At 40.5% G+C, this 12234-nt stretch overlaps 1 protein-coding gene across 4 annotated transcripts in view; it reads right to left on the reverse strand.

Annotated features, from left to right (window-relative positions):
• stumps (DBB domain-containing protein stumps) overlaps positions 1 to 12234 on the reverse strand; it is a 165490-nt gene that overhangs the window by 112450 nt on the left and 40806 nt on the right. For 3 of the 4 annotated variants that reach the window (XM_071674988.1, XM_071674986.1, XM_071674989.1), the window contains exons 2-3: positions 4598 to 4721; positions 946 to 1027 (exon numbers count right to left, since the gene is read on the reverse strand). In XM_071674988.1, coding sequence (XP_071531089.1) covers positions 946 to 1027; positions 4598 to 4721 — 206 coding nt within the window. The remainder of the gene's footprint in view (positions 1 to 945; positions 1028 to 4597; positions 4722 to 12234) is intronic. The other variant, XM_071674987.1, reaches the window with a different exon arrangement.

Raw genomic sequence — 12234 nt, forward strand, 5'->3', positions numbered from 1 at the left:
CAAAACACCCTATAGCTGCCACTCTATCATCAAACACATACAACAAACCTTCAAAATACTAATTCCATCTCCTTCTCACATCACCACTACTTGTTATCATCTCCCCATTAGCGCCCTTCACTGAAGTTCCTATTTGCTCCCTTGTCTTACGCACTTTATTTACCTCCTTCCAGAACATCTTTTTATTCTCCCTAAAATTTAATGATACTCTCTCACCCCAACTCTCATTTGCCCTCTTTTTCACCTCTTGCACCTTTCTCTTGACCTCCTGTCTCTTTCCTTTATACATCTCCCACTCAATTGCATTTTTTCCCTGCAAAAATCATCCAAATGCCTCTCTCTTCTCTTTCACTAATAATCTTATTTCTTCATCCCACCACTCACTACCCTTTCTAATCAACCCACCTCCCACACTTCTCATGCCACCTCGCTACCTCGCTAATGCGGGAGACAGTGACAAAGTATAATAAATACATATAAAATAAAATATTCATGTTCAGGCCCCTTACTCGATCAAAACCACCTCACACTACATATTGTCCTCAAACATTTCATTTCCAACACATCCACCCTCTTCCAGACAACCCCATCTATAGTACATGCCTCACAACCATATAACATTGATGGAACTACTATTCCCTCAAACATACCCATTCTTGCTCTCCATTTTTCTCTTATGATTACTTTATTCTTTATTGTCACTGTTCTTCCAGGATATCAATTTTCCTCTTTTCCTTAAATTTCTTCTCAAATAATATTTCTACAGTTTTAAATAGTCCTGACCATTAAGTTTTCAATACATACATACCAGCAATATTCATTGGTCTATAACAGCAAGGATTAAAACAAAATTCATGCTTTTATCACATATCATTAGGTGTACAACAGCTGCAATTTTTTTTACCACTAAAGCATGCAACAAAATTATGTATCTCCCATACTTACCTGCAGTTTTGCTCCCTTCAATTTAACTGCTTGCAATCGCCCAATGTTATCTTTTATATCTTCTACATTCATTACCTCAACCCTGAAAATTGACATATGTTACAATGCTGTGTATTGTAAAATGGTTCACAGTCCAATATCATAAGGAATTTAAAAGGAAAATGTTTCAATCTTCAACAGCCACAAAGAAAAGAACACAAGATAATCTTCCCTGAAAATTCTTATTAAATGGATAACTGCTTACATGAATAAGAGTGTGTTGGGTTAATGGAAAGCCTATGCAAAAGTGTAAGCTTAAACATCAGTGTGGGACTTCTTAATCTACTACTTCTAATTATATATTTGCATTGTACTTTGGGCTTATGCATGAATCAATTCAACCTTTACTATCATGTAAAGGCTTGTGCATGAATCAATTCAACCTTTACTATCATGTAAAATTTCTTAACTATCTAAAATTGCAGCAAAATCCATTCTCTCATAACTTTTTTAAGGTAACCAACAGATCATGAGCAATCTGAGGTAGATTCAAACCTCTACACTTCATACTCTTCTCTCTCCTCATACCCATTATGGTAACGCTTCAAATGACACACCCAACACACAGAGCCACTAAATAATAATAATAATAATAATAATAATAATAATAATGTGTGGAAGTCGAGAACATTATCTCAGAAAGCAAAAATGGGTATGTTTGAAGGAATAGTGGTTCCAACAATGTTGTATGGTTGCGAGGCGTGGGCTATGGATAGAGTTGTGCGCAGGAGGATGGATGTGCTGGAAATGAGATGTTTGAGGACAATGTGTGGTGTGAGGTGGTTTGATCGAGTAAGTAACTTAAGGGTAAGAGAGATGTGTGGAAATAAAAAGAGCATGGTTGAGAGAGCAGAAGAGGGTGTTTTGAAATGGTTCGGGCACATGGAGAGAATGAGTGAGGAAAGATTGACCAAGAGAATATATGTGTCGGAGGTGGAGGGAACGAGGAGAAGAGGGAGACCAAATTGGAGGTGGAAAGATGGAGTGAAAAAGATTTTGTGTGATCGGGGCCTGAACATGCAGGAGGGTGAAAGGAGGGCAAGGAATAGAGTGAATTGGAGCGATGTGGTATACCGGGGTTGACGTGCTGTCAGTGGAGTGAATCAAGGCATGTGAAGCGACTGGGGTAAACCATGGAAAGCTGTGTAGGTATGTATATTTGCGTGTGTGGACGTATGTATATACATGTGTATGGGGGTGGGTTGGGCCATTTCTTTCGTCTGTTTCCTTGCGCTACCTCGCAAACGCAGGAGACAGCGGCAAAAAAAAAAAAAAAAAAAAAAAAAAAAAAAAATAATAATAATAATAATAATAATAATAATAATGATGATGATAATGATAATAATAATAATAATAATAAAATAATAATAATTCTTTCTTTTAAACTATTCGCCATTTCCCACGTTAGCAAGGTAGCGTTAAGAACAGAGGACTGAGCCTTTGAGGGAATATCCTCACCTGGCCCCCTTCTCTGTTCCTTCTTTTGGAAAATTAAAAAAAAAAAAAAACGAGAGGGGAGGATTTCCAGCCCCCCGCTCCCTCCCCTTTAAGTTGCCTTCTACGACATGCAGGGAATACATGGGAAGTATTCTTTCTCCCCTATCCCCAGGGAAGGTCCGGAGCTAATGTGGAAGATTCATGATCATAGAACTGCATTAATAATAATAATAATTTTTTTTTCTTTTTTTTTTTTTGCTTTGTCGCTGTCTCCCGCGTTTGCGAGGTAGCGCAAGGAAACACATGAAAGAATGGCCCAACCCACCCCCATACACATGTATATACATACGTCCACACACGCAAATATACATACCTACACAGCCTTCCATGGTTTACCCCAGACGCTTCACATGCCTTGATTCAATCCACTGACAGCACGTCAACCCCGGTATACCACATCAATCCAATTCACTCTATTCCTTGCCCTCCTTTCACCCTCCTGCATGTTCAGGCCCCGATCACACAAAATCTTTTTCACTCCATCTTTCCACCTCCAATTTGGTCTCCCTCTTCTCCTCGTTCCCTCCACCTCCGACACATATATTCTCTTGGTCAATCTTTCCTCACTCATTCTCTAATAATAATAATAATATTGATTATTATTATCATCATTATTTATCATTCATTTCTATTCATTATACTTAATTGCCACCTCCCATGTTAGTGAGGTAGCGCAAGGAAACAGACGAAAGAATGGCCCAACCCACCCACATACACATGCATATACATAAACGCCCACACATGCAAATATACATACCTATACATTTCAACGTATACATACATAAACATACAGAACACACACACACACATATATATATATATATATATATATATATATATATATATATATATATACACATGTACGTATTCATACATGCTGCCTTTATTCATTCCCATTGCCACCCCACCACATATGAAATAGCATCCCCCACACACACGCATACGAGGTAGTGCTAGGAAAAGACAAAGAAAAAGGCCACATTTGTTCACACTCAGTCTCTAGCTGTCATGTGTAATGCACAGAAACCACAGCTCCCTTTCCACATCCAGGCCCCACAAAACTTTCCATGGTTTACCCAAGACACTTCACATGCCCTGGTTCAATCCACTCACAGCACATCAACCCCAGTATACCACATTGTTCCAATTCACTCTTTCAATTGCACGCCTTTCACCCTCCTGTATGTTCAGGCCCCGATCACTTAAAATCTTTTTCACTCCATCATTCCACCTCCAATTTGGTCTCCCACTCCTCCTCCTTCCCTCTACCTCTGACACATATATCCTTTTTGTCAATCTTTCCTCACTCATTCTCTCCATGTGATCAAACTATTTCAACAAACCCTCTTCTGCTCTCTCAAAAACACTCTTTTTATTAGCACACATCTCTCTTATCCTTCCATTCCTTACTCAATCACACCACCTCACACACATAATGTCTTCAAATATCTTATTTCCAACACATACACCCTCTCCGCACAACCCTATCTATAGCCCATGCCTCGCAACCATATAAAATTGTTGGAACCACTATTCCTTCAAACATACCCATTTTTGCTCTTCAATATAACATTCCCGCCTCGCACACATTCTTCAACACTCCCAGAATCTTTGCCCCCTCCCCATCCTGTGATTCACTTCCACTTCCATGGTTCCATCCGCTGCTAAATCCACTCCCAGATATCTAAAACACTTCACTTCCTCAAGTTTTTCTCCATTCAAACTTACCTCCCAATTGACTTATTCACATCTACTCTCAGCTTTCTTCTTTCACACACTTTACCAAACTCAGTCACCAACTTCTGCAGTTTCTCACCTGAATCAGCCACCAGCGCTGTATCATCAGCAAAAAATAACTGACTCACTTCCCAAGCAGACTATAAATGGGTCCTGGATCTAGTGGTTCTCTTTACGCGATTTCAATTTATGCGAGGTTTTCTCACCAAACAACCCCCTCCTACAGTGATGGACAGGCATACATTAATAAGTATGAAGCGGACAGTGCTAAGTCAATAACTTACCCTTATTTGCACAAAAAAGTCTCAAGTCAAAGCATGCAAGATGAGGAGTGGGTGAATATCAAAATAAGAATATTCTATACAATATATAAAATTACCTAATGCCACGGGAACCTTCTTCCTTGGGTACCAGTTGTGTAAAGACATCATAAAGGTAGTTCTTCCACTTCAGTCCATCAGAGGCATACAAGATAGTGATGTCCACCTTACCACAATCACCTGCTAAAACAAAAGTAAAAGATAGGGATACCTGTGATGTCAAACCACAATAATAGAGTAAGGGTAAATTTACTTAGCAGCAGAGAGTTGCATACCTTGTCGATGATCTATGACATACAATATAAGGGAATCTTTAAATACCCATTTCGATATATTTGCAAAGTGTTAATCAAAAACCACATTTCACCAAAAGATTTCATCATGCTAATCCAGAGCCATAACTAAGTGTTTCTACACCTGGGTAGAGCATAAAAACTATAAAAAGTATACTTAAAAAACTTAATACCTCCTAGGTTACTTTATTACATATTAAAGTGTGGAAATTACATTAAAGGTATACTTTTTATACCTTGACTGATACAAATTCCTCCCTCAATTATGCTGTCATAATCTAAACTATCACTTTCAAAGGAATGACTAAAGTTAACTATAAGTGTCTGTTTTCTGATAAAATAAAATTACCAATTACCCTTAATTCATTTCATGTAACTATGTGCTATACTTAAAACAAATTAAAAGAATTTTGCGAAGAAAAAAATATCTCTAGAATTATTTAAAGTTTAATTCAGTTTGAAAAGCATAAGGTCCCTCCTGCTTGATGCTAAGGGCTCATACGCATATCGCCCTACCCAGGTTATGGCTCTGTCTCCAGAAGTACAACAAAAAATCAATGTAACTCTTCACCTATAAAAAGGGATATCATAAGTGGATAAACAAAGAACATCATTCTCAATACTGCACAAATGTTTTTACACAATTAACACAATAATAAGCAAGAGCTATGCAGCACTAAAAAACAATGTAGATGCTTGTTTTTCTTTATCATGTTAATGAGCACAATTTGTTCCCCTCATATCAATATAAATAAATCGCCCATCATTATCAAGCCAGGTCACTCCTTCAAAAGAGGAAAGTCTACTCCTAAGATGGTTGATCCTGCTGATGAACTGGAGTACTCTACAAACACATGAAAGTTACATATGTCATGCATGGATAAAAGGAAGTTCTGGGCCATGCAGCTTACAGCTAGCAACTGGCAACTTTATGGTTGCTGACAACATTGGGGAACCCTCCCCATTCTGATTTGTAAAAGTTACAGGTCCCTAAAGACATGCAGTCAGGTGAACAAGGAACTTGGATTTCTGACTTCTACAAGGGACATAGGAAACTACTGCTGCAACTTAAGTTTCCTGGGAAGACTACTATTGAGTCAAAAAGAACCCGGGCATGGCATCCGCAGGAAAGAGCATTTCACAAAAAAAATTCACACAAAACATGTTCACAGTCATATCTATTTGAGTGGAACTAAACCTAAACATCTTTTAGTAATTATCAAAATACTATAAATGTGTTTGCTGTTAAGCACACACAACATATTTCAATCTGGTGACTTACACTTAAAAGCTGACCCCCTCCATACATAAATGGAACAACAGTTCAGAAGAAAGAAAATTCTGACATATAAACAGGGCTCCCAGTTTCTTAGGGGTAGACTTAGCTATATCCATAATGTGGGTTTTCCAAGGGAGAGATGTCATCACTGAGTCAAGATGTGGAACTAAAGAACTGCCAAAGGAGAGAGGAAAGTTGTGAGGAATTTTCACAAGTGATATGGGCAGAAACTGGGTCTTGGAGGCATTAAACTTAACCAGACTCTGTCGACCCCACTGAAATATCCTGTCTAAGTCTGCATTTATTGAGGAGTTGTGTTGAAACTAGATGCAGATTGAGTGAGAGATGGAGCTGAAGTGAAGGACCTGGAGGAGAAAAAGTAAAAATGGTTGGACAAGTCCTTGAGAGGAAGTAAGATGAATGAGCAAACTGAGGGAGGGAAGCCAAAAGAGGAAAGTTTAGAGATGAGACCCCTAAAATCTTTTTCAGGGATGATGACCAGACATTAGTAAGATACAAAAGAACATCACCAGTGGATCTTTCCTTATGGAAACCAGCCATACTGGTGATCAGAGAGAAGACTGTGAGACTCAAGATATCTGAGAATATGGGAGCTGAAGTGGGATTCAAAGACTTTGGAAATGGTAGACACCAAAGAAACAGGATGACAGTTAGAGGTTACAGCGGTTAACCTTCTTAGGGATGGAGCGCACGAAAGCATGCTTCCAAGAAGATGGGAAAGTTCTCATATTTAAAAAGATACAGAACTGATAAGCTAGTACATGTGCAAGGTCAGAGGCACACTCTTTCAAAGCAAGGGGATGGATTCCATCACGACCATTAGCCTTGCTTGTCTCCACCCACAGAAGTGCTTTTCAGACAAACAAAGAGAGATTATGGGAAGGGGCATGGGATTAGTAAAATGAGCACTAGATGAAGGAACGTTAGAATCCTTCAAGGAAGAGTTCGAGGAGAAACAGGAACCAATGATAGTTGCTTTGTTTACGGAAGAGACAGCTATAGTACTGTCAAAAAGGAAAAGTAGAGTGACAGAAGTTGTTTGTGATGCCCTTAGCTAATAACCAGAGAGACTTATCACTGGATGAAGAGGAGAGGTTATCACACTTCATTTGAATAAAGGAATGCTTTGCCTCACAGAATAAATGTTTGCAATGACAAAGGGCAGTATAAATGCTGAATGGGAGTCAAAGGAAGGAGAGTTTTTACAAGCCCAACATGGCTAATTTCTTGCCTGAATGGCCTGAGAACAGAATCAGTTGAACCCGTATTGGAAGAGAGGATAAATGCTTCTATTTCCACAACAGTAACTATTGCTAAGCATCTGGCGCGAAAAGAAGCACCAGCACATAAATGACAGTAATTTACCAAATTCCAGTCAGAAAAGTTATTCTGGTCAGCTTTGTTGAGGTGCCAATAATCACATTTACAAGGGGCTGCAGGGGGGAATGTGCCATTAAAACAGATACATTTATGTGTGTGTTCATATGAACCAATTGGGGGTGAGACTGTGCATTCACAGTGCAAAGGATTAGAGGTGATAAACAGGTCAAGAATATTAAGAGAGTGGTCACAGTGGTCAGGAATATGGGTGGGGTGGGAGGTACTTTGCTCTACAAGAATGGAGAGCATCAAGGATTCAATCCCTCCAACAATCAGATGAGAGGAATTCAACCATTACCTTTAGTGATCAATGAAATCCCCTAGGCAGAGGATCTTGGCTTGTGAATGAGAGGATGCCATAGCCTCATGCAGAGTTTAGATAGTCGAAGAAGATATATGAAATCTGTAGAATAAGGAGAGCAGTATGTGAAACAAAGGAAAAGTGTGTAAGTTTGGAGAACGATCTTGAGCCACATAGCATCAAAATTTGAGTCCCCAAGGTCATCAAGGTTTGCAACAGGTGTACTGATGTTGGAATAAGCACAGACACCAGCTTTGAACCAGTATAGCAAATGAAGGGGGATAGGGGACAAAGAATACTTCCCACACATTCCCTGCATGTCGCAGAAGGCGACTAAAGGGGACGGGAGTGGGGGTAGAAACCCTCCCCTCCTTGTATTCTAACATTCTAAAAGGGGAAACAGAAGAAGTCATGCGGGGAGTGCTCACCCTCCTCGGGGGCTATGACTGGGGTGTCTAAATGTGTGTGGATGTAACCAAGATGAGAAAAAAGGAGAGAGAGGTAGTATTTTTGAGGAAAGAAACCTGGATGTTTTGGCTCCGAGTGAAATGAAGCTCAAGGGTAAAGGGGAAGAGTGGTTTGGGAATGTCTTGGGAGTAAAGTCAGGGGTTGGTGAGAGGACAAGAGCAAGGGAAGAAGTAGCACTACTCCTGAAGCAGGAGTTGTGGGAGTATGTGAATATGTAAGAAAGTAAACTCTAGTTTGATATGGGTAAAACTGAGAGTGGATGAAGAGAGATGGGTGATTATTGGTACCTATGCACCTGGTCACAAGAAGAAAGATCATGAGAGGCAAGTGTTTTGGGAGCAGCTGAGTGGATGTATTAGCATCTTTGATGCACGAAACCAGGTTATAGTGATGGGTGATTTGAATAAAAAGGTGAGTAATGTGGTAGTTGAGGGCATAACTGGTGTACATGGGGTGTTCAGTGTTGTAAATGAAATTGGAGAAGAGCTTGTAGATTTGTGCTGAAAAAGGACTGGTGATTGGGAATACCTGGTTTAAAAAGAGAGATATACATAAGTATACGTACATAAGCAGGAGAGATGGCCAGAGAGCGTTATTGGATTATGTGTTACTTGAAAGGCATGTGAAAGAGAGGCTTTTGGATGTTAATGTGCTAAGAGTGGCAACCAGGGATGTCTGATCATTATCTTGTGGAGGCAAAGGTGAAGATTTGTAGAGGTTTTCAGAAGAGAGAATGTTGGGGTGAAGAGAGTGGTGAGAGTAAGTGAGCTTAGAAAGGAGACTTGTGTGAGGAAGTTCCAGGAGAGATTGAGTGCAGAAAGGAAAAAGGTGAGAGCAAATGACATAAGGGGAGTGGGGGAGGAATGGGATATTTAGGGAAGCAGTGATGGCTTGCGCAAAAGATACTTGTGGCATGAGAAAAGTAGGAGGTGGGCAGATTAGAAAGGGTAGTGAGTGGTGGGATGAAGAAGTAAGATTGTCAGTGAAAGAGAAGAGAGAGGTGTTTGGACAACTTTTGCAGGGAAATAATGCAAATGACTGGGAGATGTATACAAGAAAGAGGCAGAAGGTCAAGAGAAAGGTGCAAGAGGTGAAAAAGAGGGCAAATGAGAGTTGGGGTGAGCGAGTATCACTAAATTTTGGGGAGAATGAAAAAATATTTTGGTAGGAGGTAAATAAAGTGTGTAAGACAAGAGATCAAACGGGAAAATCGGTGAAAGGGGATAATGGGGAGGTAATAGCATGTAGTGGTAAAATGAGAGGGAGATGGAGTGAGTATTTTGAAGGTTTGTTGAATGTGTTTGATGATAGAGAGGCAGATATAGGGTGTTTTGGTCGAGGTGTGTGCGAAGTGAGAGGGTCAGGGAAAATGGTTTGGTAAACAGAGACGAGGTAGTGAAAACTTTGCGAAAGATGAAAGCCGGCAAGGCAGCAGGTTTGGATGGTATTGCAGACAAAATTATCAAAAAAGGGGGTGAGTGTTTTTGACTGCTTGGTAAGGATATCCAATGTCTGTATGGTTCATGGTGAAATGTCTGAGGATTGACAGAATGCATGCATAGTACCACTGTACAAATGCAAAGGGGATAAAGGTGAGTGTTCAAATCAAAGAGGTATAAGTTTGGAGAGTATTCCTGGGAAATTATATGGGAGGGTATTGATTGAGAGGGTAAAGACATGTACAAAGCATCAGATTGGGGAAAAGCAGTGTGGTTTCAGAAGTGGTAGAGGATGTGTGGATCAGGTGCTTGCTTTGAAGAATGTATGTGAGAAATACTTAGAAAAACAGATGGATTTGTATGTAGCATTTATGGATCTGGAGAAGGCATATGATAGAGTTGACAGAGATGCTTTATGGAAGGTATCAAGAGTATATGGTGTGGGAGGTAAGTTGCTAGAAGCAGTGAAAAGCTTGTAACAAGAATGTAAGGCATGTGTAAGAGCAGGAAGAGAGGAAAGTGACTGGCTCCCAGTGCATGTCGGTTTGCGGCAGGGGTGCGTGATGTCTCCATAGTTGTTTAATTTGCTAAGTTGTTAGGGAGGTAAATGCAAGAGTTTTGGAGAGAGGGGCAAGTATGCAGTCTGTTGTGGATGAGAGGGCTTGGGAAGTGAGTCAGTTGTTGTTCGCTGATGATACAGCACTGGTGGCTGATTCGGGTGAGAAACTGCAGAAGTTGGTGACTGAGTTTGTTAAAGTGTGTGAAAGAAGAAAGCTTAGAGAAAATGTGAATAAGAGCAAGGTTATTAGGTTCAGTAGGGTTGAGGGACAGGTTAATTGGGGGTAAGTTCGAATGGAGAAAAACTGGAGGAAGTGAAGTGTTTTAGATATCTGAGAGTGGATTTAGCAGTGGATGGAACCATGAAAGCAGAAGAGTCACAGGGTGGGGGAGAGGGCGAAAGTTCTGGGAGCGTTGAAGAATCTGTGGAAGGTGAGAACGTTATCTTGAAGAGCAAAAACGGGCATGCCTGAAGGAATAGTGATTCCAACAATGTTATATAGTTGTGAGGCATGGGCTATAGATAGGGTTGTGCAGAGGAGAGTGGATATGTCGGAAATTAAAAGTTTGAAGACAATATGTGGTGTGAGGTAGTTTGATAAAGTAAGTAATGAAAGGGTAAAAGAGATGTGTGGTAATAAAGAGTGTTGTTGAGAGAGCAGAAGAGTGTGTATTGAAATGGTTTGGTCACATGGAGAAAATAAGTGAGAAAAGATTGATAAAGAGGATATATGTGTTAGAGGTGGAGGGAACGGGGAGAAGTGGAAGACCAAACTGGAGGTGGAAGGATGGAGTAAAAAAAGATTTTGAGCGATCGAGGCCTGAACATACAGGAGGGTGTAAGGCATGCAAGAAATTGAGTGAATTGGAATGATGTGGTATACCGGGGTCGACATGCTGTTAATGGATTGAACCAGGGCATGTGAAGTGTCTGGGGTGAAGTGTGTGTGTGGCGGGGCGGCGACGGGATGAAAGCAGCAAGTATGGATACGTGCATGTGTATATATGAATATGTCTGTGTACCTATATGTATGTATATGTGCGTGTGTGGGCATTCATGTATATACATGTCTATGTGGGGGATTGGGCCATTCTTTCGTCTGTTTCCTTGCGCTACCTCACTACCTGATGTGTGGCGGGGCGGCGACGGGATGAAGGCAGCAAGTATGGATACGTGCATGTGTATATATGAATATGTCTGTGCATGTATATGTATGTATATGTGCGTGTGTGGGCATTCATGTATATACATGTCTATGTGGGGGATTGGGCCATTCTTTCGTCTGTTTCCTTGCGCTACCTCACTACCTGATGTGTGGCGGGGCGGCGACGGGATGAAGGCAGCAAGTATGGATACGTGCATGTGTATATATGAATATGTCTGTGTATGTATATGTATGTATATGTGCGTGTGTGGGCATTCATGTATATACATGTCTATGTGGGGGATTGGGCCATTCTTTCGTCTGTTTCCTTGCGCTATCTCACTAACGCGGGAGACAGCGACTAAGTATAATAAAAAAAAAATAATTATAAATGAAAAAGGGGTCAGTGAGAACATTATTAGACAACTAGGTAGAGGAAAAAAACCAATAATTCCTGGTTGTTCCCCTGCATGACGGAGCACTTCTTCAGGGGATGCATCACCACTGGGGCTACATTGTTTGGCTTGTGACCAGTACAGATGTGGTTTCTGCCAGGGACACCGTGCTTTGGCTTTATACATATGAAAGACTGAGGGGAATGACTCCACCCCTGATGTCTAAAATGTGGAAGGACTCACAATATTAGTTGCTAGTGTGTTACACAGGGCCCAGATGGGAGCCTAAAGACCAATATCAGCAGTCTCACCAGAAAGTCAACAATATAAACATACTATGATGCCTCTTATGCTTAATGAAATAGACTTTACATTAACAGGGGGAATCTCTCTGGCAAGACACAACAGAAGGATAGT

Source organism: Panulirus ornatus, chromosome 20, assembly GCF_036320965.1.
Source record: "Panulirus ornatus isolate Po-2019 chromosome 20, ASM3632096v1, whole genome shotgun sequence".
Taxonomy (NCBI): Eukaryota; Metazoa; Arthropoda; class Malacostraca; order Decapoda; family Palinuridae; genus Panulirus; species Panulirus ornatus.